The sequence below is a fragment of the Tursiops truncatus genome, chromosome 8 (assembly GCF_011762595.2).
Source record: "Tursiops truncatus isolate mTurTru1 chromosome 8, mTurTru1.mat.Y, whole genome shotgun sequence".
NCBI classification, from domain to species: Eukaryota; Metazoa; Chordata; class Mammalia; order Artiodactyla; family Delphinidae; genus Tursiops; species Tursiops truncatus.
The window spans coordinates 14,704,661-14,731,777 of NC_047041.1; the positions used below are offsets into that span (position 1 = coordinate 14,704,661).

Below are 27,117 nucleotides of genomic sequence, written 5' to 3' on the forward strand. Positions count from 1 at the left end.
CTGGTATTAGGAGGTGGGGCCTTTGTGATTAGGGTTAGATGAGGTTGTGAGAGAGGAGCCCTCACAGTGGAAAAAGTATCCTTACAAGAAGAGGGAGAGAAACCAGAGCTCTCTACCACCCCTACCCCCATCCCATCCCACTATGGAAGGAGAAGGAGAAGGGGCCATCATGAATCTTTAGCCTCATCTGCAAGTCAGGAAGAGAGCCCTCACCAAGAAATGAACCTGCCAACACCTCTGGCCTCCAGAACAGTGAGAAATAACGGTGGTGTTGTTGAAGCACGGTATTTTGTTATAGCAGCCTGAGCTGACTAATACAACCTCCTGTTCAGTTTCTCTGCTGCTTGCCTCCATCTCGTGTGTGGACATTAGTTTCCTTCATGGCACTTATCACTGATTATAGTAATATGTTTGTTAGTCTGTTGAGTAGCTTGGTGATTATCTTCATAAGCAGAGGTGCCCTCCATGAAGCTGTACATCTTTTGTTCACCACTCTGGACCCAGGGCCGAGTGCCATGTTGGGCACATAGTACATGCTTAATAATGTGTTTCTTGAAGAAATGAAATGCTGACAAGGAATGCCTCCAACAGTCACCCTGCATTCTGCCTGGTTCCTTCTGACTCATGCCAGGGTGTATTGACCCTGTTGTGTACTGACCAGGGTTATCTTTCTAAAACACAACTTTCACCTCACCCAACCCTTGTCAGTGTTTACTGGGTCCCAGCACCCTTTTTGAATGTTTATGGGAGTGAAAATGAAGTTAAGATCAAGCTGATAGTGAGGTGTGGTGGCTTATCAACAAAAGTGATCATAAATGATTAATCAGAAATTTTTAATTGTGGGTTTGCTTTAAAAGAAACCCATGAGCACTACAGGAAATAGATGAGTCATGCCTTCTAGTACCTAGTGTCCTCTAGACTGGGGTTTGATAAAATCAGCCTTAACTGCTAGAACTACCTCACATGGTTACCAGTGTGCTGTCCCAGGTGGGCACAACAAGACCCCCTTCTTTGCCGTTCGTGGGCGGGGCTCAGCGACCCTCCACCTGCACTGCCCTGTGGGCTCCATTCAGTGCAGTGGGTGGGACCATCTCAGGGGTGGTGTGTGTGCTGTGACCGTGTGTGCATTGGGAGTAGGGTGGGGAGGGATGGAGATCTTTGGGGAAAGACGAGGCAGACTCTTTGACTATAGCTATTTACAAACTCGGGAAAACAGAGTTCAGTAGAATGCCCACTTCCCATCTCCTTACTAAGTGGAAGTTCCATTAGCTCATAGAAATGCAGAATCACCCATCCTTCAGCTTAGAAAAGCCCTCGAAGGAGGTTTCTCAGTGTAGGAACAAACGGGGCCATCTCTTGGAGACTTTATTCCAAATTCCCAAGAAGCCTGGCAGTGTCTCACTGCTGTTTGGAAGAACTCGCTCAGTTTATCCCATGGCCCTGGCCGTGCTGGGTGGTCAGAAAGCAGCTTAAAAGAGGAGGAGACCCGGCACAAACTCCTACTCCTTCCACATAAGGGAAGCCTGCTGCAAGAGCTCACGTGCTTGGACTCCACTCTCTCCTTTGAACTACTCCATGCTTCCTCTCTTCCATCCAAACTGGCCTCAGTTCCTTGAGAGGGATTCGTCTTACTCTCTGAAACTTCCTATTCATGTCTCAGCCAGGCTTCATCCAACCTGCCCCAGAGGCCTTTCCCTTGGGCAGACGCCATCTCCAACACTCATTTCCAGGAGGAAGTGACCAACCCCATACACCAATTTGACAAGGAGGCCTTCGGGGCAAAAGTCTGAGCTTTTATAATCTTATACCAAACGGTATAAGATTAGTCAAGTTCTCTGAAGATAACAGGATCAATGCTTCCCCAGAACTGGTTATTTTCTCAGAGTAAAAGGGGAGAGGCATCATCAGAGATGACACAGGGGAACAGAGATGTGGTGTCCCCGACCACCTCCTGGAGGATCCAGGCTGCGACAAAGAGCAAAGTGTACCCCAAACTCAGGCCCCAAGCCCTGGGTCTGCTCCACCGGCTGGGCTGAGCTCGGGGAGAGCCTGAAACCCACACGTGGCTTTTCGTGGAAGGGGGAGGCTGCTTTTAGAATTGAATGCAGATGGCTTCTGCACTTACGAGAAGCACTGCTGGGACACACGTCCACGTTGGGGGGAGCAGCTGGCGGGGCTCCAGGAATGCCTGGTCTGCTGTCTGCCTGGAAGGGAGGGGCTGTCGGGTCTCCTTTCAAGTTGTCAGAATTCACATCCAAAAGATAGTGTTTTCTGTCCCACTGTTTCCTTTTCAGTCTTCTTGAAGAACCCTCTGCATACTCTTTCATTTACACTCATTTTCATTACCTCTCATTACATTACATGCTCTATACCTTACGTTGCATTCATTATCTTTCCTCACGTACTCTTTCAGCAATTTCGTCACATAACATACATTTTTCATGATCTCTTTCATTTTCACCTGTTTCCAAGAAAAACTGTCCATTTCCCTATACAGCTTTAAATGTAACTCTTCATGTGTGATCTCATTTAAACCTCCTGACATCCCCATGAGGAATGATTATTCCCATTTTATAGATGAAGAAACTGGAACTTAGTAAGAAACTTGCCCACGGTCACAGAAAATAAATGTTAACATGACGACTTGGACCTGATTTGAGCCTAAGTCCTCAGTCTTGGTAGCTTAAAGTGACATCGCACATCTACTCATTATCATTCTCGGTCGTCAACAACTTGATGCCTCTACCAGCCACTGTGTCATCAGAAATCTGATTGGTTTCCCAAGATTCCTGTGGTTCTGACAATTTATTGGAAGAAAGAACACATGTCACTCATTTACAGAGCCTGCGTTCAAGGCACATTCACATCCTCGTCGTCAGTGGAACCTCACACCCTTATGAATGAAACAAGTCAGACAACGTTTTCTGGTTTCACAGATGAGGAAAAGTGGCTTTCCCACGGTCACACGGCTAGAAACAGTGAAATCAGAATGAGAACTCCTAGGCTATCGAAATACCCAGAACTCTTTCCCTGTATCTTGCTGCTTCTTCAATAAATAAATGAACAAAATAAATAAATAAACCTTCCAAGGAAACGCTGAGAAACCCCTCCTTCAAGCCTGTTTCTAGAGGGAGTTATTATCGGACTGGCGCCTACGAGCTTCCTGGCAGAGTGGAAGGGGCTCTGGCTGGATTCCCTGGGCCTGATGTCTATTCCCAGAATGCCACGGAAAACACAGGGCCGAGGATGACTTGGGCGGTGGGCACGCCCCAGGCCTATCACCCCTCCCAGGTTCCCTGCCCACGGATTGTAAAATGGCTTTGCAGACAGATTCTAAACTGACTGTGGGGAAGCGGGGCCCACACCTGCCCCCTCTCTGGGCCCAGGGTCTGATTGTTCTCTCAGCACAATGCCATGCACTCTTGCTACATCAGTTAGCCTGCGGCATGGGAAAGAAGCCAGCTCTGTGAAGGCGTGGCTTCCTCCCTACCCAGGGTCAGTTGGGGTTGGAGATGTCACCCCAGAAGCCAGCTTGGCTATCATCCATCCATCATCTAGAAGGGTCCCCTAGAGATTCTTTACATCACAGATGGGATAACTGAGGCCCTCTGAGAAGTGGCTGGCCCAAGGTCGCACAGCTGATCATTGAACAGAGACCCTACCCCAGTGTCCTGTCCTATAGCTGGATGTCAGCAGCAAACACAGTGCAGGTCCTAACCCTGACCCTCTTGGGCAGATAAGGTGGCGTCCAAGCCTAGAGGCCACCTGAAGGCCTGAGTTTTGACCAGTACAAACACCCATGCTTTCGCTGGTACTGTCAGCAAGATGGTGTGGGCAGCAGGGTGAGGGTAGTGCATGGCTTGGCCACTCCAAGTGCCCCAGGGGGATGCTGCTCTAGTTGCTTGAAAGAGGGTGCTGTCTGCAGATGGACACAAGCCATCCCCAGAGCACTGGATTCTGAGCCAGAAGCCCCCTTCTGCATCTCAGCTCCCTCTGACCCCTGCTCCCTCTTTTACCTCCTAGAAATGGCCCCTGCAGCGAGGCCCTGAAGCCTCCATCCTCTCGGCCCTCTATCCTGCTGGAGGCCCTGACACATGGCTGGCCTCAGCAGGGCGGCCTGGCTCTCTGAGCTGACTTCAGCCTGGTGGCCTCACCACAACTCCAAAAGGCCCCATGATTCCCCTGAGCAAGCAGTCCTTTACAATATGGGAAGCATCCCAAGGAGGTGGAGATCTCTGCCCTGCCCTTCTCAGTTCCGCCAGAGTCTGCAGGGCCCCGTCTGCAGAGGAGGCCAATGCCACACATGTACCCTGTGCTAGCTGAGTGTCCTCCTGCCCTGGACACTTACCAGGCCTGGCGCTGGCCTCACTACGCTTGCAGAAAAGTGCCCAGACTGGCCTCGTGTTTCACTTTCATCCCCTGGGGCCCCTCTGGGTCCAGGCAGGGTGCAGCGGAAACGAAAAGCAGCCCTCTGGCCCGAGTCACTCACTTGAGTGCAGGCTGGAGATGAGTGGCAGGGCGACCAGGTCTGAGTCAAAGCTGCCCAGGAGACCGCCTGGGGCTGCCACACAGTCCAGAGGGGCAAGGTCGTGGGCAAAGCTCCAGTCAGATGCTCCAAGGTCACCACAGCGGGTCAAGCCCAGGAGTGACCAATCCTCAGTTGGTGGGTTCCACTGTCCAGCTGGGGCCCCTGAGGGAGTGAGAGTCATTTCTGGGGGGTCCTGTTTCAAATAGCCCTTGGCCAGGGCTGGTAGAGGCCAGTCCACCTCAGCGTCCACGCATGTCTTGAATTTGGGGCCAAGGCCATCTGTTGAGGAGGACTCTTCTTCCAGGCCGCCCGCCTCGGCTGCCCTCTCCTCCGGGCACCGGGTCTGCTTCAGGTAGCCCTGGAAGGCCCCTGCAGCTGGGTCTTCTCCCGCAGCCACCTCCGGTCCCAGGGGACTCACAGGGCCCAAAGCTGAGCCACCCTGAACATCCTCAGGCTGCCCCTCAGGGTTCTGGACCAGGCCAATGCCACTGTCAAGCTGGTCCCGGCTGTCGCTCCCCGCCTGCGGCTCCCAGCTGGGCTCCGTGCCAGGACTCAGGCTGGGCTCCTGCAGGCAGATCCCGCTGTCTGTACTTTTGCTGCCGCCGCTACTGCAGCTGTCCTCCGGCAACCGGGGCGCCCCCTTTCCCAAAGTACCCCCAGCCTGGGGGTGGGGGGCAGGGAGGTGGAACTGGGGCTCATCAGTCTGCAGGGATGGCTTGGCACTGCTGAAGCCACTGTCCGTGCTGCCGTGCAGCTCCGAGTTCCTCAGCTCTGGGGACACCTTGGGGAAGGCCTGCTCATCGAGGGGGTGAATGGTGTCTTGGGTCTCTGGGCAGGAAAGCTGGCTGATGAGGCTGAAGGGACTGGGCTTCTTGAAGACCTGGGGAGGAGAGGGTAGAGTGAGGGGTGGGAGGGTCACCTGCAGGAACCCGCCCCAGTGTGGCCAGGGGAGGCCAGGGGTTCAGGAGGTACTGCTCCAACAGAGGGGTCGTGCAGAGCCTGGAGTACACTGCCACTTGTCCTTTCGGTTTTGGTTCAGAATTGAGTTTTCCTCCTCATGCAATTCTCAGTTTGACTCAGGCCAGATACCTAAGAAGCCCGTATTCTCGGACTTCGGACAGAATGACAGGCAGAATGGGAGGCTGCAGGGAAAGGTGAACATTCTCGGGAGGCTCTATCAGCAGTGCCTTTCAAACCCGAAAGCAGGCTGGACCCACTGAGATCTAGAAATGTGTTTCAGACTCTTTTCCACTATGACCCCAAGTAAGAAATATGTTACACAATAACCTGTATGTAAATAGCCCATAAATATATAACTCATATATGATTGAAACCAATGTCACAAAATAATACTTATTTTGTTACTTATTTTGTTACGAAAATACTTATTTTGTTACGAAATACTTATTTTCGTTACTACCTGTGCACTGTGATCTATTGTATTGTCCTGTCCTATCCTATCCCATGTTATTCATTTCATCTCTTACAACGCTGGATGTGAGACACCGAGTTAATTTCTTCACTCCCTGAGTGACTCACAGAAACACAGCCTGGCTGCAGCGTGGGGCAGTGAAACAAGCAGAGCTAGCAGCTGAGGGGCCTCGTTCCCCATTAATTGCCCAGAGGCCCAGGGAAGTCACTTAACCTCTCTCCCCCTTGCTCTTGTGCCCCAGCCGCACTGGTGTTCCTTTTGCTCTGGACAGTGCTGTCTCAGGGCCTTTGCACAGGCTACTCCTGGTTGGAATACTCTTCTCCTAGCACTTTGTATGGCTGTATCCTCCTTATCGTTCAGGTCTCAATTCAGATGTCATCTCCTCAGAGAGACTTTCCCAATCACCCTTGCTAAAGCAGTGCTCCAGACACTCTCTTCCCATTAACCCAGTTTATGTTTTCCTAGCACTTAGTTCCTGGAGTTATTTTTTTGTTTTCTGTGCCCCCACATGTGCGCGCGCGCGCGCACACACACACACACACACACACACACACACACACACACACGATCTCCAACCCCAAGAGAATAGAAACTCCTTGAGGGCAGGAGTCGTCTGTTCTTATGGGCCACTCTGTTCCCAGAGCTTAAACTGAGCTGGCACATAGTAGGCACTCCAAAGGTTTGTTGACTGACTTACTGACTCACTGTTGCACATCTGCCCTTGTTCCTTTTGTATGTGATGACTCTAATGCAACTCTTATTGGTTGTATCCCTATTGATATCATGTGGCTTGGTGACTAAGGATGTGTATTCTGGAGCCAGACTTCACGGGTTCAAATCCCAGGTCTGCCTCTTATCAGCTGTGTCACCTTGGCCAAATCATTTATCCTCTCTGTGCTTTAGTTCCTCCTATGCAAAATGGAAGTAATGACAGTATTGCCTTCTCAAGTTGTGGTTCATGCATGTAAAATACTTAGAACAGTGCCTGGTACAGAGAAAGCACTCAATAAACACTTGGTGAACTGAATTTTACTCTCTAATAATTCTCTAAAGAAGTATTATTATCTCTATTTCCTAGAGGAGAAAACTGAACCTCAGAGAAGTTAAATGACTTGCCCAGTGTCACACAGCAGCAAAGAACAAATAGATCTGGAATTGGTACTCAACTGTCCTGATTTGTAATCCCCACTTGTTTAACAATGCTTACTTTGATAATCATTGAAGATCAGATCAAAGCAGCTAATGAATGAGAACAAGCAAGTGCATGTTATTTATAAAGTTAGTAACGGCTGTGATCGTTAGAGGAAGGAAACTGGGCTGTACCTATCTTGAGGACGAAAAAACTCATGAGGACAAGTCAATTCTGTGATCCAAATGTTCAGAAAGAACAACAAAAACAGAGGTTGCTTGTCATCTCCTTTGGCATTTTTGCATCTATGTCCATTTCACTGGTTTGCATTAAACGTAATCGTTGATTCGTTGGCTGCCCCACCAGACGTAATCAAGCCCCTTGGGACCAGTGGCCACATTACTCAGCTGCTTCCGTACAACATTTTGCATGTTGTATTTGCTTGGTAACTGTAACTCAACAGCTACCTCTCTCTTACTAGATGCCTTTTCCCAAGCCCAACTAAGACTCTCCCATCCAGTGGTCCTTTCCTACTACTCTGCTGTCTAGTTACCCATCCCTGAGGGCAGGTTCCTTGGTGCACTCACCAGGCAGCCCCACCCCTCTTCTCTCCCCTCCATCCCCATCCCAGAGTTCTTACTCAAAATAATTTCAGAGGGCCTCTGTCTCTCTCCTTATTTTTCCTAGAGATCCTGGGATCCTTGTGGAGGGTCCCCTTCCAGCTGTGAGCTTCCCTGGGCCCTGGTCTCCCTGAAGGAGCCCACCCTTACAGCTGAGCCCTCGACCATCACAGTAATGTCAGCTGTGGGGACCACCTTTGGTCCAGTCTGAATCCCAGGCCAGAGACGGGCTGTGGTCTGGAAATGCTGCTCAATGTGGCAAGCTGAACTTTGGAGGCCGGCTGACTACAAATGCGGTGTTTGTCAGCACTGTGTAGCAAGAGGATAGGCTGTGGGAAGGTCCGGAGATGCTCGCCTCTCAGCATCACCTCTCCGCTCTGCTCTCTCCCACACTGACAGCAGCCCTTTGTCTGCCTGTTCCAGAGCACCCATCGCCAGCCTCTAGGGATGGGAAAGGCTGGGCTCCGGCCCTGACTCTTCCTGGCTGTGGGACCCTCTGCACGTAACAATCTCTCTACGCCTCAGTTTCCTCAGTTGTAAAGTGAGGCTATAACTACCTGACTCCGAGGTACTAATGCACAGGGGCTGGTTTGTGGCCAATTATTGGCAAATAGTAACAAAATGGCGCATGGCGGGTTGGGATTACTGTGTCTTATCTGGGCCACTATAAGGCAACATTCTCCGTGCTGGGCTTGGCATTCAAGCCCTCCCTCCGCCCCCATGGTGCTTGATGAAGGTGCCTCTGATAATGTCAGGGCTGAGGGTACACGGCCTGCCTGGGAGGGTTCTCCCTGCCTCCCGGAGTCCTGGTGGGGCCGGGAAGGATGGGGCAGTGGCCTCCCCGTGAGACTCACCAGGACGGTGGGCAGCTTCCCCCGGCGCTGCACATACAGCTGGAGGGCCAGGAAGAAGGCCAGGGCTCCACAGAGCAGCAGGACAAAGGTGAAGAAGATGCTGAGGTTGGTCACGGTGAAATCTGTGGGCCCAGAGCGATGGGTTTATAGCCTGGTGCCATGGGATATGGAGGGGCAGTCCCCGAGGATCCCATGGCCCCTCTCAGGAGCCTCTCGGTGAGGGGCCGAGTGACCCCCCCCCCCACACACCCCCCAGGTTACCTCTAGGCCACAACTCTGGAGGCCACGCCAGGATTCTTGGGAGTCCCTGCCTGGCCCTCCAACCTCTGCCCTGAAGGATTCCCTCACTAGACACATGGCCTCCAGCTCTCTGCACAAAACTCACATGAAGGCATACATAGCGGTGGGGCAGGATGGTACAGCAGGTAAGAAGGGAGGCTTTGGGAGCAGCCAGACCTGGGTTCAAATCCCAGCTCTACCACTTACTAGCTGTGAGGCTGTGGACAAATTACTTAGCCTATCTGAGCCTTAGTTTTACCGTCTACGAAATGGGCAAAATAATAGTGCCTACCTCATAGATGGCTGTGAAGCCCACAGCACTTACCATGAACCAAGCCCTTTATAATATCCCCCCTTATCTGTGGTTTTGCTTTTCGTGGTTTCAGTTAACCTGTGTTCAACTGTGGTCCAAAAACGTTAAATGGAAGATTTCCAGAAATAAACAATGCATCAGTTAAATCGTGTGCCGTTCTGAGTAGCATGATGATATCTCACACTGCTCCACTCTGTCTGGCCCGGGACATGAATCATCCCTCTGTCCAGCAGATCCCACCCGTGAGTCACTTAGTGGCTGCCTCAGTTATCAGATGGACTGTTGTGGTATCCCGTGCTTTTGTTCAAGTAACCCTTATTTTACTCAATAATGGCCCCAAAGTGCAACAGTAGTGATGGTGTCAATTTGGGCATTCTCTTAAATTTTTGTTTAATTTATAGACTAAACTTTGTCATAGGTATGTATGTATAGAGAAAAAGCATAGTATATATACATGCTTTCAAGGCATCCACTGGGGGTGTTGGAACGTATGCCCTTCAGATAAGGGGGGGGGGACTACTGTACTATGTCACCTGATTCTTATAGCCACCTTAGGAGGTGAATACTATTATCTTCCCTATTTTTATAGGTTAGCATCCTGAGGCCCAGAGGGGTTAAGCAAGTTGCCCAAGGTCATATATTTCATAAGTGACGACGCTGAGATTTGAACCTAGACCTGTATACAAAACTATTTCTATATCAGTGAGTGGATGTTGAAAAGCTCTTAAGGCCGCCTGGCACACAGATGGTGCCTTCCTCTGCTTCAGTAAGGCAGAGTGAGGCTGAAATGACAATGAGTTTGTGCGTGTCTGCCATAAACTGAAATGTACTGCAGAAAAGTAAGGAGTCCCTCTGGTCATTGCTGGACGCTGCCCACACTGGACCGGGCACTCCCAGCGCACTGACTGTTGGCATGATTCGCTGGGCACTTGACATATGTTGTCCTGAGTAGCTAGTTACAGCCTGCTCTGGGCACACCCTGTCTTCCCAGCCAGACTGTAAGATCCTTGTGGGCAGAACCACAGCCTTCACATGCCATTTTCCCTTCCCTCCCTCCCCTTTCCAGCACCGGGCTGAGAGCCTGGCACAGTATTTGCTGACTTTTGCAGCTGTGGGGAGGAGTCAGCTCAGTTCTGCTTTCCTCTGAGGGGGAGGAGGGGAAGTTCGGAGAAGCCCTTGGTGCCCCCAGCTCTAAGAAAAGACAGCGGAGGAATGTAACAAACAGGAACCACCACAGCTGGCTGAGGAGTGCTGCAGAAGGGCTCCTGGGAGTGCAGCTGGGCTCCAGTGGAAGCACCCGCAGAGCTGGGAGACCTGGCTTTGTGGCCACACCCTGGAAGTTGCTTATAGGTACTGAGCCTCAGTTTCTGCATCTCTAAAATGGGGACAATAGGAGCTCTTTCATAGAGCTGTGTGAGGATGGAGAGCTGTGTCGCAGTTGGGGGGCACCTAGCACAGCGCCCCACATCGGCAGCCCTCAGTGGAATGCTTTTCAGAAGTGAGAGGCCCTTCCTGCCTCCCTTCTGCCCAGACAGCAGCCCTGACCAACTCACACTGCGGGGTGAGCACGATGCACTCCTCCTTGGACCAGACCTCCTTGTTCACTCGGGAGCTGACAGATGGTTTCACCCTGACACAGAACTCTCCCACCCCTCTCGGGACTGGGAGGTTAAAGTTTTCATGTTTTATCTTGTCATGGGACTGAAACGAAAACAATCAGAGCAGTAAACACGATATCCTTGTTCCATGCCATATGCAAGCTGAGAGCCGAAGGGGCTTTAGAGATGCTCTAAAGCACTGAAGGCCAACCCCCTTTAGTGGTCTTTTTCTAAGATAAAAAACCCTGCATTATCGAGGCAGCCCAAGATCTCTGTGATTACCATGATTTAGTTTGTATTAAAAACAAAAAGGAGCAAAGGAAGCCATAAACAAGGCGAAAAGACAACCCTCAGAATGGGAGAAAATATTTGCAAATGAAGCAACTGACAAAGGATTAATCTCCAAAATATACAGGCAGCTCATGCAGCTCAATATCAAAAAACAAACAACCCAATCCAAAAATGGGCAGAAGACCTAAGTAGACGTTTCTCCAAAGAAGACATACAGATTGCCAACAAACATGAAAGGATGCTCAACATCACTAATCATTAGAGAAATGCAAATCAAAACCACAATGAGGTATCACCTCACACAGGTCACAACGGCCATCATTAAAAAATCTACAAACAATAAATGCTGGAGAGGGTGTGGAGAAAAGGGAACCCTCTTACACTGTTGGTGGGAATGTAAGTTGACACAGCCACCATGGAGAACAGTATGGAGGTTCCTTAAAACATTAAAAATTGAACTACCATATGACCCAGCAATCCCACTACTGGGCATATACCCTGAGAAAACCATAATTCAAAAAGAGTCATGTACCACAATGTTCATTGCAGCACTATTTACAATAGCCAGGACATGGAAGCAACCTAAGTGTCCATCAACAGATGAATGGATCAAGAAGATGTGGCGCGTATATACAATGGGATATTACTCAGCCATAAAAAGAAACGAAATGAGTTATTTGTAGTGAGGTGGATGGACCTAGAGTCTGTCATACAGAGTGAAGTAAGTCAGAAAGAGAAAAACAAATACTGTATGCTAACACATATATGTGGAATCTAAAAAAAAAAATGGTTCTGAAGAACCTAGGGGTAGGACAGGAATAAAGACGCAGACGTAGAGAAGGGACTTGAGGACACGGGGAGGGGGAAGGGTAAGCTAGGACGAAGTAAGAGAGTGGCATTGACATATAAGCACTACCAAATGTAAAATAGATAGCTAGTGGGAAGCAGCGGCATAGCACGGAGATCAGCTCGGTGCTTTGTGACCACCTAGAGGGGAGGGATAGGGAGGGTGGGAGGGAGACGCAAGAGGGAGGGGATATGGGGATATATGTATACGTATAGCTGATTCACTTTGTCATACAGCAGAAACTAACACAACATTGTAAAGCAATTATACTCCAATAAAGATGTTAAAAAAAAAAAAGCAAAAAGGAAGTATTTTATAGATACTGAGGACCATCCCAGAAGAGGCTAGAATCAACTGTGGTTGAAAGGAAAGAGGATGGATTTTGCAGATTCCAGATCTCCCATTTATGGGAGTGTGCTTGGGCATTTTCATAGCCTCTGAGAGCTTCATTTTGCCATCTATAACATGGAATAAAATCCCCCCCTGCAAGGGGGTTGGAAGCAATAGTTATAACATCTCCTGCGCTGCCTGACACCTAGCGGGCACTGTCGTCCCTGCCACGTGGCAGAAGCACAGGTTTAAGGGCTCAGGCCATCTTGGCTACCCCCACTTGCCCCACAAGCTCTCTCGACTCTGCTGGAAAAGTTCCCCAGGGGTACACAAGGGAAGCCTGGCCTTGGGGAATCCCATACCTTATATCGTCCTGGTACCTTGCGAACCTCAATCTCATACTCCCGGAAGTTGTGGAAGATGCTTTCATATGTGTCGCCTGCAGGGGCCATCTTGGGCCTGGGGAGCTGGATCACCCCAAAGATGATGCCATCGTGCACCTCTAGCTTCACGCCGGCAACTGTCAGAGTCACTGAGTCGGGAGACAAAACCATGAGGCGTGCAGCCTGGGGAGGGCCTGGGCACCCCATCCATACCTGGCCTCCAGGGTCAAGCTTTACCCACCCTAAAACCTGGGCTACAGGTTTCTCAACCTGGCAGAACATAAGGATATCCTGGGGAGCATGTTAAAAACGCAGATGCCCAGACCCACTCAAGACACAGTGAATCTGAATTTTGGAAGCTGGGCCCTGGAAAGGTCTATTTTTTTTATTTTTATTTTTTTTGCGGTATATGGGCCTCTCACTGTTGTGGCCTCTCCCGCTGCGGAGCACAGCCGCTCCCTGGCATGTGGGATCTTCCCGGACCAGGGCACGAACCCGTGTCCCCTGCATCGGCAGGCGGACTCTCAACCACTGCGCCACCAGGGAAGCCCAGGAAATGCCTGTTTTAAACACACTCTTCAGTGATGTTTCTGCAGCCAGTGGAGTACCGGCCTGTGGGCAGGCATTTGGGAGACAATGACCTCCAAGAGCATCATTCTGAATTCTGCAGAGCAGCCTTGCCGCACACATAGCGCACAGTCAGTCCCAATCTGCAGAAGGAAAGAATCCCATCACATTTGGGGCTTATTCTTTTCTCTCTGCAGAGAGAAACTCCCAACTTTGCTTCAATAGCACCTCCCTGCTTCAAAGCCTCACACACTGACCCCGAGGAATTCATTCTTAAAGGGAGGAGGACCTGATAGAAATTCTGCCTCCAGCTTGCTGCCCTATGCTGAGTGCTTATGGATTTGCTTCCCCTCCCAGAACCCTACAAGTACACCAACCTGACCCTCATGACTCAGCTGCCCCAACTCACCCCAAGACTTCTCTTCTGTAGGATAAACAACTCCAGTTCCCTTTTAAATCTTGAATAACTTGGCTATTTTCATCTAAACCTTCTCCAAAGTCCTGACTCAGGCTTGTTTGGGCAACTAAATCCCCGGCCAGGAACCCAGGCAGATGAGGCGAGCTATGGGAATGGAAAGAAAAGTTCTAGACTAGAGCTTCTGGCCAGAAAGGACCCTGAAAGCCATGTTCTAGGTCCCGGGGAGGAAAAGCACCTTCATCCACAGAGAAGCGGGTGTTGGGAGAGGTCCAGTTTGAGTGCTGGCCTCCGTCCACTGCCCGGACTCTGGCTCGGTAACCATTGCTATGATACAGGTCCAGGGTCTGCATGGTGAGATCACAGGACAGCACCAAGGTTTGGCTACAGCTGCGGATGGGGTTCCAGTAGATGGGCTCTACTCCATACCTGGGGAGATAGCGGGGTAGGCATTGGGAGAGGAACTTGTGCTCAAACCTAACTCCTTTAGGAGGGAAGCAAGAGGCCAGGGGAGAGCTCTCATGACGGTATAGCCCTCAGGGTATTCCCTTTAGTCCGGGGCATCTAGTTGCAAGGGGATCTCCCTTGGTTCTGGGACTCTGTACCAATTTCTCTGTGCTCTAGAAGACTCTTAGATTGGAATACGAGTAGCTCAAACGCCAACTCATCCAGGAAGACTTGCCACTCCCTGCAACACAGCCCAATACCTCCTTTCTCCCAACTACATCTGTAGTCCTTAGGGCTTCCTTGTTCTCCAACTGGCTTACGGATGCTTTTCCTGTTTTTCCAATAACATGGAAAAATCTTGAGGATAAAGGCAATACCTTGGCTTTCTCACCCAGAGCTTCCAGCACACTACTCTGCCCATATGAGACTTGATCAGTACTTGTCAACTGATGGATATGTGCCAGGGTCCTTCCCGGTGTCATTTCAGTAACAAGGCAGGTATCTTCCCATGCCAGGGTGGGTAGAAGGGGATGGACTCACCCACTCCCTCACTCACCTCCCTCCTTTCTCCATCCTCCCTTTTGCTTACCGCAGGAGCTCCACTTCATAGTAGGTACTTTCAGACTGATTCGGGATGGGAGTCCAGTGGAGGACGTGGTAGAAAAATTCTGCTTCAAACCACACAGATGAAGGTCTGGGCAGTTCTGTCCGCAGGGAGAACAGTGTCAGTACCAGAGCTAGCAGAGGTCCCCTCCACCTCCCTGCCAGGGAGGAGATGATGGTGGTGATGGTGGCAGGCATTCTAACAGCTCCCATTTACTGAGCACTTTACCTTGAGCTGAGCACTCAGCTAAGTACTTTACATATATTGTCTCATTTAATTATCACAGTAATCCTACAAGGTAGGCATTTATTACCCCAATTTCACCAGAGAAGAAAGGAAAGTTCAGAGAGGCTAAGTGACTTGCCCAAGGTCAATGGGGTAGTAAGCGGTAGAGTGGGCCTTTGAATCCAGATGCATCTGATCCCAGAGCTAGTATAGTGTCCTTAAATCACTGTCCTGTGCTGTAGGTGATCAGAAGCAGAAGTGCTGGTTGAGAAGAGCCAAGGTCGGTGTGATGCCTCCCAGGCAAGAAGGCAGGGGCTGAGGGCTAAGATGTGCCCACAATGAGCTCTCAGATGAGCTGGTCCCTGGCTCTGCCCAATCCCTGTCCCTGCTCCAGCCCCATCCCAAGGCCTGCTCTCCGTCCCCACACCTGGTCCCCACCCTGGTCCCAGCCCTGGCTCTAGCCCAAGGCCCCCCTCTCTGGAGTTCTTTGGGTACACAGATATCCTGCTAGTTGGCATCTACCTGTTTCTCTTCACAGAACCCCAAGCTGAGTGCTTGCCCCCACTTCTCGGAGGGCTTTACTGCAGCCAGATGCCCAGCCTCAGGCTGAGTGGAACAGGCAGCCCTGGGTCTAGACTGGGCTGAGGACGTTTCCACAAAGAGCTGGCACCCTTGGCTCCAAGGTGATATTTACTAAGTACCAGTGCCTCTCTCCACCTCCTGTGTTCCCCTCACAGCCAGCTACACCTCTCACCACGGGAAACTAACTTCAAGAGCCTCAAACTAGCACTTGCTAGTGTGACTCAGACAAATCATTTAACCTCCCTGAACTTGTTCTCTCATTTGTAAGAATGTGATAAATACACCTACTTTAAGAGTCTTGCCAATCGAATGCAATGAAGTACGTCAAGGCCAATACCCACATTCAGCTCCTCTTCTCTCCTCCTCGATCCCTTAATGTCTCTCCATCTGACAGCGACTCCCAGGCTTCCCTTGTTCTCCAACTTCTCATCATCTCTCTAATAATGCTTCTTTTTTCTGACTGTCATCCTCACTTAGAAAGCACATGTGTCCCGGTCCCTTGCTTTCTTTCTTATACTGTCTTTGATCCTCAAGTCTGTGTCTCGATTTCAAAACAGTATACGGAAAGTGAAAAACACAGTGGGTCATTGTGGTGTTGGGGCTGCACATCCCCAGCTCAGCTCTCTATCATGTGAATGGTGACTGCATGTTTTACTTCGTATTCTGGCGTCATGTAGAAGCAGTTTCAGTCCCTGCTCTCCCTGCCTCCGCTCCTGGTCCCTCCGGCTCCCAGCCCTTTCATTTTCTCCCTTCAGGATTTAGTCTTTTCAATTGCAGAAACTTTCCAGGATTTCTGGCTGGGTTAGGTGAGCTAAGGAGTAGCAGTAGGGAGGAGGGAGGCAGGTGGCAGTGGGAGAGCACTGGGGGCTAAAGAAGGAGAAGGGATGATCCGATGGGGGTGACAGGTAATAGTGGGGGAAAAGTGCTGAGATAGGGTGACATGGCACGGGGCAGAAATAGATTAATCGGAGAGCTAAGGGAAGGTAGAGTCAGACTGAGATCAAAGTAATTCCCCAGAGGGACCAGCAGTCTCTTCATTTGAACTAGAACAACAAAAAAGCCAGGGGTAAATTTATGACGCACAGGGAGGCGGGTGGACGGTGACTTGTGTGTGTGGGGGGGGGTCATTTAACTTCTCTATCCATACTTCCCCCTCCCCTAGTCAATCTCAGTCTCTTCTACGTCCACAACGGGTGAGCCTGAGACCCAGGCTTGCCAGAATGAGGGAGATTCGGGGAGTAGGGAGATAATGGGTGCCCCTCTCCGTAGAGGGCAAACCAGACGTGATTCTCCGTGGGACTCAGAACTTTAATGTAGGAGTGACGACCGGTAGGAGGGGGAGCGGGACGGGCGCGGAGAGGTCAGGGCTAGACCCCGATCCTTACCGTGCGCGCGAAAGCCGAGGAGCAGGCTGAGGAGGGCCGGAAGCTGCACTATCAGGCGCGGCAGCATCCTAGTCGAGCCGCATCCTCCGGAGCGGGAGCAGAAGCCAGAGCTGGGATGCTTGCCTCCGGTCGCCGCTCTGCGGGACTGAGACTGAAACCTCCGACCGCCTGCCAGGCCACGCCCCGCTAGGCTGACGTCATAGGGGCGGAGCCTCGAGATGCCCCGCCCCCGAGCCGCGGCGTCAGGGAGCCCGAGCAGCGGCGTCAGGGAGCCAGAACCGCTGCGGAGCGCGGTCAGCCCAGGCAGGTGGAGAGGAAGCAGGGGCAGGGCTTGCGCATGCTGTCCCGGGGCGGGGGCCGGGCTCTGGGCAACTCTCACCCTCCTCGCCTCCCGGGGCCCCCGGTGTAATAGGGTGAAAGCGGTCTGGGTAGCCTGGAGGCTGTGTGTGTGTGTGTGTGTGTGTGTGTGTGTGTGTGTGTGTGTGTGTGTGTGTGTGTGTGTGTGTGTGTGTGTGTGTGTGTGTGTGTTGCGGTGCCTGCAGGCTGTGTGTGTGTGTGTGTGTGTGTGTGTTGCGGTGCCTGGAGGGTGTGTGTGTGTGTGTGTGTGTGTGTGTGTTGCGGTGCAGGTGGCGAGGGACAGCCTTGTCCCTGTGGGTGCGGAAGGTGGGTGAGGATGTTAGAGCAAATTTTACGGAAGAGTAGGGTTGGGATCCGCAGCTGCTCAGAGTTGGGAAGGAGATTGTCTCAGGTGCTCAGGGGATGTGTGAGAGGACACGTGTGGGAGCCTCGGAGCTGCCAAGTACCTTGATGTAGGGCTGAGCTAAACCAACAGTAAAATAGGCAGTCCTCTACCTGCTTAATATTTTGGAAGGGGTGCTGACGACGTCTTCCAGCCTTTTTTGGTTTCCCTCGCCTGCCTGAAATCTCATGTTTAGAGGTTTTTTGTCGTGGTCCGAACGGGGGTTGGAAAAGAATTTCCAGACACAAGGCAGAATGTAAAGAATATAGAATTTATTAGAGGGAAGGGTCGCCGCCAGAACAGCGGATCAACCTCCTAGTAGTCTGGGAGAGTCGAGCCAGAACATGTGCTATTGATCAGTTTTTATAACCAGAAAACAAAGGAATGGCCCGAGGTGAAAATTTCGTTGACTGATTGGTCGAGGCACATATACCTTCCTTCTATAGGGTGGGAGTGGGACAGGGCATATGCCTTTCCTTATTTGGGACAGGTCCCGTTGCCCAGGTGGGCTCAGAAATTTCCTAACCATTGCAACATGGTGGGGAGGGCGATTAAGAGTCCGGTAGGGGGTGTAACGCTGACACTTTTTCAGGCAGGGTCGTCCTTTGTCCTTGAAGCACCATTGTCCTTGGAGCACCACATTTTTTTTTTTTTTTCCTGCTGGGTAATAGTGCTTCGGAAGAACTGGGTAAACGTCATCAGTCACTCATACCTCTGTCAATTGGTTCATCTGACACTTCACTCCAGGTGCAGGGAAGGTATCTGGGCATGGGAGACAAACTGTCCACTTCACTGTTGGGTGGTGGCATGTGCTTCAGACTATGTGTGTGTATGGGGGGCGGGGGGTGGGATGGAAGTCCCATCCTGTATCTGAAGATCTACCTTGGGACTAGAAATACCTCATTTTTTAAAAAAAATTATTTATTTAATTTATTTATTTTGGGCTGCATTGGGTTTTTGTCGCTGCGTTTCTCTAGTTGCATCGAGCGGGGGCTACTCTTCGCTGTGGTGCGCGGGCTTCTCATTGCTGTGGCTTCTCTTGTTGCGGAGCATGGGCTCTAGGCACGTGGGCTTCAGTAGTTGTGGCTCGCGGGCTCTAGAGCGCAGGCTCAGTAGTTGTGGCGCACGGGCTTAGTTGCTCCGCGGCATGTGGGATCTTCCCGGACCAGGGCTCAAACCCGTGTCCCTTGCATTGGCAGGCGGATTCTTAACCATTGAGCCACCAGGGAAGCCCAGGACCTCATTTTTTGATGGTGGTCGGTGAAGGTCAGGGATGCACTGGCCACATGGATAGCGAAGAGTGGTATATGCAAGCCCAGCAGGACACATGGTCAGCCAGGGCCACCCTAAGTGGACAGCTCTTGTTGCCACACTCTTACATCAGCCTGGAGGAAGAGTCCCAGGGTTTTTAATGTGTAAGGATATTTTTTGCACCCTCTGTTGCTCAACTGAGAGATGAAAAGTTAGCCAATTGCTCAGAAGTACCCAGGCATGACCCGAGGGTGTGGCTGCTGTCTGAAATGACTTCTTAGTTCCCGTTGACCTTTACAAGGAGTGTGCTGTGCTGTGTCTTTCTGAACTTGTCTTTACTCTTAGTTTTGTGTTGAATTGTAAGAGTTTACAATCTATACCCCCTCACCATTTTGCAGAAGGATCAGGATTTCTTAATTCACTCATATGACATACATTTAATGCATATCATTATGAACCTGGGGATATTATGTGCCTGCACATTGTTGAGGCTGAGGAAAAAATGGTGGTGAAAACAAGGTCCCTTTCCACAAGAAACGAACACTCAGCTAGAGACAGAAAGTGAACAGAGATTTTTAATATGCTGTGGTAAGTGCTTTGGGAAGGAAAATACAGGCTCACATGGGGACACAGGAGACAGACACTCTACCACAACTGGGGTCAAGGATAAGGAAGGTTTCCTGGAGGAGGTGACATCTAAGCTGAGACCTGAGGAATCAGTAGGAGGTAGCTGGGTGAAGAGGGGACAAGGAGGGTGTTCCAGACAGAGGGAAGTATATGCTTAGATATGAGGGAATATGGCATTTTTAAAAGAATCCTGTAAAGTGAGTAAATTAGCATTCCTATTTTAAGAAGAGGAAACCACTGTGACTGACATAGGTTAATGTTTTGCTCAGGGCAGAGTCAGCATTTGAATGTAGACTATTCCAGTGTATCCTGGTGCCTCAAAGAAAGCACCTAGAACAGAAGTTATGTCAGGCATATGATTACTGTATCTTTTTCTTTTAAGAAATTCAGTGTTTATTTTGGTTTGTATTCAGTTATTCAATCTCAGTGTTGTGAAAAGTCCACCTAAGTAAGGTTCAGTGATTTCTGGTATTCATACCAGTATTAGGACAGATAATAGAAAGTAATTATAATAGTATCCTTTGCTTATTGAGCTCTTACTATGTATCAGTCATTCTGCTAAATACTTAATATGTTGTATCAGAGACTGGCTAGATGGTTAGCAATTCCATTTCCTCTTCCTGGGCACACATGACAACTACATTTCCTAGCTTGCTTTGCAATTAGGTGGAATATGTGACTGGGTTTTAACCAATGTAAAGTTGAATTGATGGGTGCTACTTCCTGGCCTGGCCTCTAACTCTGTCTTTGCTATTCTGTCAGCCAGTGGAGGGGGCCTAGTGGGGACTCCAAGGGGACTCCAAGGGGATGGAAGGAGCTTGGGTCCCTGAATCACCTCTTGGAGGGGAGCTATGCAGGAAAGACACCCAATCTACATCAGCCTGTGACTTGAGTGTGGGGCACACTCTTCTTGTAGGTAGCCACCGAGATTTTGGAATTTTTGTTATAGCAGCTAATGTTAACTACCCTGATTAATGTGCAAACATTGTCTCATTTAATCCTTATTACTACCCCCTCTAGACTGACATAATTATTAATGCTTTACAGACGGGGAAGTGAAGTCAGGGACAACATCACTTGTTTGCATCACTCAGCCACTTAGTGGCAGAGCTAAGATTACAATCCAGGTCTGTTTGACTCCAGAGCTCATGCTTTTGCGACCATATAAAAAAATGCCCTTCCCAATCTTGGAAGAGTTCTTGGAAGAGACAAGTGTCTACTGAGTTGAGAGAGAGAAAGAGAGGAGGGTGTGGGTCAGGGAGGAGCTCAGGGCTGAGTATGGTGGGAAGAGGGAAGGTGAGGAGCCCCAAAGAACATGTGGGCAGAGCCTTGCCCCCATGGCCACACTGGGAAAATTTTAGGACAAGTTTTGGGCTTTGGATGGTTCCGTTGTCCCATTTTCGCTCTACTTCATCTTGGTCTTCAGTTTGATGCTTCTGAATGGGCACCACTGTGGGGTAGGGTGGGCATCTGAGCGGCAGGAAGTCCAGCTCGAGTGTGGTAACAAACACGGCTTGCAGTTTCTGTCCCTGGACTAGTGATGAGGGAAGTTCCAGGCCTTGTGATCACTGTGTCAGAGCTAAACATAACAGGGAGAGAGACCTCAGTGGAACCAACCCCGAGAAGAAATCAGAGAAAAGGAAGCTGCCTGGGGATACTTGGTAGTCACTGGGTCAAGGAGAATGACAGATGTGAGGGGAAGAGGTCATCAAGGGCCAGCCCAGCCCCAGAAGGAGCCTTCTTGCTATTGGTTACAGAACCTAATTAACATTCACATCCATTCACCGTCTGCCTGGCTCTCTCTTGGATGAGAATAAAAGAGCTCACCAGGGACAGAACCCCCTTCAGAATGTCCTTCTCTCTTCTGTTCAGATGGTGGCTCAGACTTGAATGGAGAGTTGCTTGAATTTTAGTTGGGTGGGTAATAGGCCTCCCTAAAGGGTTTTGGGCAGGAGAGAGACATGGCAGATTTGCATTTTAAATAGAAGAGGAAACCCAGAGTACAGAGGTAACTAGCTAAGGTGACTCAGCTAGTTAGTGGCAGAATCAAAACCCTGATCTGATTGAAGTTCAACTCTTTGCCTGACAGGCCCCAACAAATAGGCTTGTGGAACTATGAAGACCATGTGAATCACGTGTCATGTTTTGTGCCCCCTAGCAAAGAGAAAAGAGGAAGAAATACTGGTCTCCCGGGTGAGGGACCTCCCCTGCTAATTCTCTTGAATCAGCAGAGCTGGGGCCAAGGGCCATCTCAAGCCTGCAGTCTACTTGGGATATCATTCTTGGCCAGTGGCCAAGATCCACAAGGCTGCTGGGAGCAACCTGTGGGCCTCAGAGACAGGAGACCCATTTCTCGCCCTAGCTTGGCCACTGCCAGGTGTGTGCCCTTGCACCAGTCCCTTTACCTCTATTAGCTAATGACAGGATTGGAAGAATTGTAACCTTCCTGGGCTGTTGCAAGGCCAGATACAGAAGTGTTCTGACAACTGATAAAGGCTTCCCAAATAAGAGGGGGTGTGGCTAGTAGAAATATTCAGCAGAAAGGCCTCATACTAACTAGAGGGGGCCAGTGCCCTTTCCCCTTGTCTGCATTCACTCATCCTTTCTCCAGGCTGTATGTTGTGCTGAACCCCACCCCACCCCAGGACAACTGGGGTCTTTGACCACACTTGGACTCCTCTTCGCCTCCAATCATCTTATCAGGAAGGGTGAGCACCGAGTCCATTGCCATTGCTCTCATGAACCTGGGTACGAGAGATTAAGAACGCTGACAAAAATATCCCATTCCCTTCAAGAAACAGCTGTGTTTTCCTTCTGTAGTCCAGATGACTTTGACTTCTCCAGTGTTTAGGGGTGTCATTTCCCTTTAATTGTAAATTAACAGCAGTCTGAGCTCCTATCCTACGAAGGGAAGAAGTTCATCTGCTCTTGGGCTTCCATTCCCAGAGAACTTGTGGGGTTCTCCAGGGAAGTCTCCCATGCCCAGGGCTCTCCTGGCAGTCTCACACCTCACCTCCTAGGGTCTCATGGTGCTGGGCTGCAGCTGCTCACTTCAGGTGTGGACACAGGGCCCATCACATTTTGACTTGCTGTTGGAGGCTTGCAAATAGCAGAAGTACCAAAGAGATAGTTTTCAGCCACTTTAAGAAGTAGCCACTCGGCGCTCCCACCAGTTTGGTCCCCTTCTGAAAACTTTCTTTAAGCTCCTGGCAGTCATTGTGGCAGGAAGAAACCAGTTAGCCTCCCACCTTTGGAAATCTCTAGGCCTCTCTGAACAACTTTCTTGCCTCCAGAGAAGGGAGAGGACTTCCTTTCCCTGCTCAAAGCCCACTACTTCTTCTTCTTATTTCTCTCTTTAAGATGATTCACAGGAAGAGCATCAATATCCTTCAAGGGAAATTCCTAGCCCCACCCCAAGGTATAGTGTGGCTCCAGTGGCCCACAAAGGGCTAGTTGCTGGCGTATTTCCTTAAGTCTGCCTTAGCCTCAGATAACAGCCCAGGTGGGACAGCATCTGTATGGCCCAGACAGTGGCATGTCAAGCATAATCCAGGGCCCTGCACAGCCATTCCTCCACGGAGGGGAAGAGACCAGGTTTGCCTGCTTCTCCTGTGCGTGTCTGGGCTCCTGGTCTTCTATGAGCAAAGCCACAACAAAGAACAGTGATTTTCAGGTGTGGGATGGGACAGCCTAAATTCAGCCTATTTTTCTAACTTCTCCGGGCCATGGATCTGCTAAGGAGATACTCAGTTAACATTGCCAAACAAAACCTCTAGACCTCGGTCTGAGGGACCTGTCTTGGGTCCACTACTGACCTCTGGACCTTTGCCCAAAACTATGGGCATATGCTTACTTTCTATTGACATGACTAAGAAGGTTCACCCAGGACAGAGGGAGGCTCCCACCTAAAGATAAATCCTAATTACTACTCTGTGATATAGAAATTGCTTGTAACCCTTGAAATACAGTTTTTCAGTTTCAAGAATTTAAAGGTATCCATTCCACTGTACCTCTGGCAGCAGTAGGAGTGCGGGGTGGGAAGACCTAAAACTGGGGTTTAAGCCCCAGTTTGTCAGTTGTCATCTGTGACTTTGGGCAGGTCACAAATTCCCCAGGTCTCAGGTTTCGTACCTATAATATAAAGATGATACCTCTTCTTACAGCCTATTGCGGTTGTCGAGAGGCTTAATGTAAGCAAACATTTGTTAAGTACCCTTGACTAGGTCCTGTGGGATACAAAAATTAGTCATACGCTGGCCTGATCAGGAGCATGTACTTTCAAGGGATTTAAACCTGTAATAAATAACGTCTAAGGACCAGCTTAGATGTAAGGTGTCTTGTAAACTCTAAGGTGTAATACACATGTAGGGTATTAGTACTGCTGGTATTTTTCTTATGGATCGGGTCTCCTTTCTGGTCACTGCCAGGCCAAACATATCTTGACCAGGTCATAACCCAAAGCCTGTTCTCCCCGTCCCCTCATGGCTCCAAGAGATCTTGTTGCCCCTTGGAATCCTGGAATCCTTACGTGGCGGACGATTCATCTGTACCCCTGCTTCTCTTCCAGCACTTTCCCCAGGACATACTGGAAATAAGGCCTTTCCTCTTTCACAGAATTAATGACGAATACAAGAAATGATCATTGGAGCTCAGGCGGGCATAGTGCGTAGAAAGTGTGCACATGTTCCCAGTGGATGGGTGCGTGGGAGGGGAGCATGGAAGAGGGAAGTTCTACAGTCCGAGGGTACAGTTCAAATTCTTATCATTTATAGGAAAATGAAAGTCAGAGAGGAGGAGCTCAGTTAGATAGACAAGTTCACACCTCACCCCCAGATTCATTCTGTGGCCATCTGACCTTTTGGGACATAAGAGCAAGTGAGTTGTCCTTCTCACCTTGTTCCAAACTCTTTTTCACAAGCCAGCAGTTGGGTGACTGATGACAGGAAGTCCTGCTGGTCTTTCTGGTGGCCAGTAGCCCTTCCTTTCTGCCTGCACGAACCTGCCCTTCTCTCCCCGCTCAGCCCCTCCTCCCAGACACCAAAGGAACCCAAGTGGAAAATTCTCAGGACCCATGAGAGAAAAATGAGCATTTCTTCTGCAGCTTTTTAGAGTTCTTGAATATGGTGAGGTTCCTTTACCCTTCTTAGAACTTCGGTTTGGTAAACACATTTTTTTTAACACATAAAAATTCTTTGATGAAGTAATAAGTGTTCAGAAATATATACCATTTATCAACACTTCGATGTACGGTCGGAAGCTCCAAAGAGGTGACTCATGTTTAATGTTACCAATTGTGGAAATTCTAAGCCTAATTTCAGAAAGCTGAAGTGAATAAATGCTCTGGGGTTCATGAAAGTTTTGTAAGTGGTCACTACCTGTGTCCACATTTATAAATTAACAGAAGGCTTTCCATGTGAGTCCTGGATACTTGCCCATCCATTGTTCTCAGGAGATGCTCCCTGTGCAATCACATAATGAGCTACTTCTTCTGGCTCCTGGAGTAGAGGCCTCTTTCCATGACATGTGTTCTTGTGCTCAGGACTCAATTCTTTCCCCCTCTCCATTTAACGTTCCTCCCCACACCAACTCTGGTCCTTACATACTAAAGCATAAGTCAGTAACTCAGCTCCTCTGAGGTCCCACTTTGATAACAAAGTCCATTATTGCCACATCTTCCTCACGGCCCTTCTCCCTCTTGGGTCAACAGCTTGAATCTGCTAGTATTCATTGAGTACTTGCTCTGTGTCAGCCACTGTGATTAGCACCGGGGGACAAAAATGAAAAAGAGACTGTGTTTGCCTTGGAGGATGCTTAGTTTGAAAGCGAGGGGAAAAGGAAACCTAGCGTTTATTTTTGTGCTGCCTAATGCGCTGTTATTACTTCATCTGATCCTTTCTGAGGTATTCTTTTCTCATTTTACAGAGGAGGAAACTGAGAGGTTATATGATTTTCCCAAGGTTACTCAGCAAATGGTCCAGTCCAGGCCTGTCTGACCCTACATCACCACTCTCCTCTTCGCCCCTACTCCCACCAGCCACAGGCAAAAAGAAGCAGATGGGACGTTCCAGCTGTAGGTCAGTTGGGAGGTTGCCAGGCAAAGAACTAGGTTGAGGCCTGTTGGCAGGTGTTTGGGTACAACCACGTCCCCCTGTGAGAGACCCAGAACCCAAGGCAGCCAGGGTGAGGTGTATGTGTCAAATCTCCCTGTCTCTTTAATTACAAGAATTTCTCAGGAACCTAAATGTGATTACATGTAGGACTCATTTTTTTTAAAGGAATAGTTTTATTTTATTTTATCTTATCATTTTATTTTATTTTATATTTTATTTTATTTTATTTTTTGACTGTACCGTGCAGCATGTGGGATCTTAGTTCCCTGACCAGGGAGTGAACCTGTGCCCCCTGCAGTGGAAACTCATAATCTTAACCACTGGACCACCAGGGAAGTCCATGTCGGACTCATTTTGATGATCCTTAATTTAATCACATCTGCAAAGACCCTGTTTCCATAGGAGGGACCATTCATAGGTTCCAGGGATTAGGACATGGATAGCTTCTGGAGAGCCATTTTCATCTTACCACAGTGACCAGTTTCAACATTCATTTCTGTATTCATTCAATCATACCTTGATTGAACATATACTTATTTAGCATTTACTCAATACCGGACACTGCAGGACACTGGGAAGACATGGTGAGCGAAGCAGAGCCTTCTCATAGCCTTACGGTTTAGAAGTGGAGATGGGCGTTGATCAAATAATCATCTATATAATATGCAAAATTGCAACTGTGGTAAGTGCTATGAGAGTCCATAATTGGGACCTGACCTGGTGACAAAGGCCCAAGAGAACTTCTATGAGGAGGTGCTGCTTGAGTTGAAATCTGAGGGACGAGTTGGGGTCACCAGGTTAAGAGGGGAGGGAAGAGTGTTGCAGGCAGAGGGAACAGATGGCGGGACCACGGCATGACCAGCACCGGCAGGATGTGCAGGGCTTGGGGTGGGGCCCACGGGGAGAGGGGTGTGGGTTTCAGGCACTGTGTGAGGGGGTCAGTCTGTTGTGCCTTCTCCCCATGCTTTAGACCAGTCCTAACTCGTGGCCCCTGCCTGGTATCCTAGAACCCTTCCTCCCCGTTCCTCCCTCAGGCCTCATCCTCTCACTTCCTGCCCAGTATGCCGTGTGGTTTAGCAAGGAAACCGCCTGAACTCAGTGTTAAGGGCAGACCTCTAAGCTTTGATCAACAAAAAATTCATAAGAGCCTACTGTGTGGCAGACATTGTGTCGGGAGTTACAGAGATGAAGACAAGAAAGTGACATTCTTCTGGCCCTTGAGGCAAGAGACTATAGGGTGGAGGGGAAAGCATGAGGGCTTGAATGCTGAATAGCCTGTTGACCTGCATTGAATCTCATTTCTACTACTTACTGCTGTGTGGTCTTGGGAGAATGACTTCACCTCTCTGTACTTCAGTCTCTTTCAGGAGCACTTAAGTCAACCAACTTTTAATATAGCCCCACTGTGTGCTAGGCAGTAGGCCAAGTGCTGGCAACCCTCAGAGACCTGTCTGGCTGGGAGCAGAACACTGAGGTTGATTGTTTCCTCTCCTGGGACTCCAGATCCAGTTCTGCTGCCTGCAGTGCTTGATCCAAATGGGTTTCCGGGGTAGGTGCCACC

At 49.7% G+C, this 27,117-nt stretch overlaps 2 protein-coding genes across 4 annotated transcripts in view; one reads left to right on the top strand and one right to left on the bottom strand.

Moving 5' to 3' along the window:
* Nucleotides 1-3,081, top strand: part of SMIM35 (small integral membrane protein 35) — a 59,765-nt gene extending 56,684 nt beyond the window's left edge. The window contains 1 exon segment of the mRNA XM_073807949.1: nt 150-3,081. The gene's annotated coding sequence lies outside the window, so the exon portion shown is untranslated.
* Nucleotides 2,791-16,967, bottom strand: IL10RA (interleukin 10 receptor subunit alpha). Of its 3 annotated transcripts, XM_019941817.3 has the most exons (7): nt 16,830-16,967; nt 14,623-14,737; nt 13,825-14,015; nt 12,584-12,753; nt 10,709-10,856; nt 8,564-8,685; nt 2,791-5,408 (listed from the first exon to the last, which is right to left on the bottom strand). In XM_019941817.3, the coding sequence occupies exons 1-7, from the start codon at nt 16,894-16,896 to the stop codon at nt 4,482-4,484; spliced, it is 1,740 nt and encodes a 579-aa protein (XP_019797376.1). In that variant the 5' UTR covers nt 16,897-16,967; the 3' UTR covers nt 2,791-4,481. The 3 variants fall into 3 exon arrangements, with proteins under 3 accessions (XP_019797376.1, XP_019797378.1, XP_019797380.1); XM_019941819.3 differs by lacking the exons at nt 13,825-14,015; nt 14,623-14,737; nt 16,830-16,967 and adding exons at nt 13,180-13,314; nt 13,581-13,666; XM_019941821.3 differs by lacking the exons at nt 13,825-14,015; nt 14,623-14,737; nt 16,830-16,967 and adding exons at nt 13,246-13,314; nt 13,581-13,665.
* Between the last annotated feature and the right edge of the window lie 10,150 nt (nt 16,968-27,117).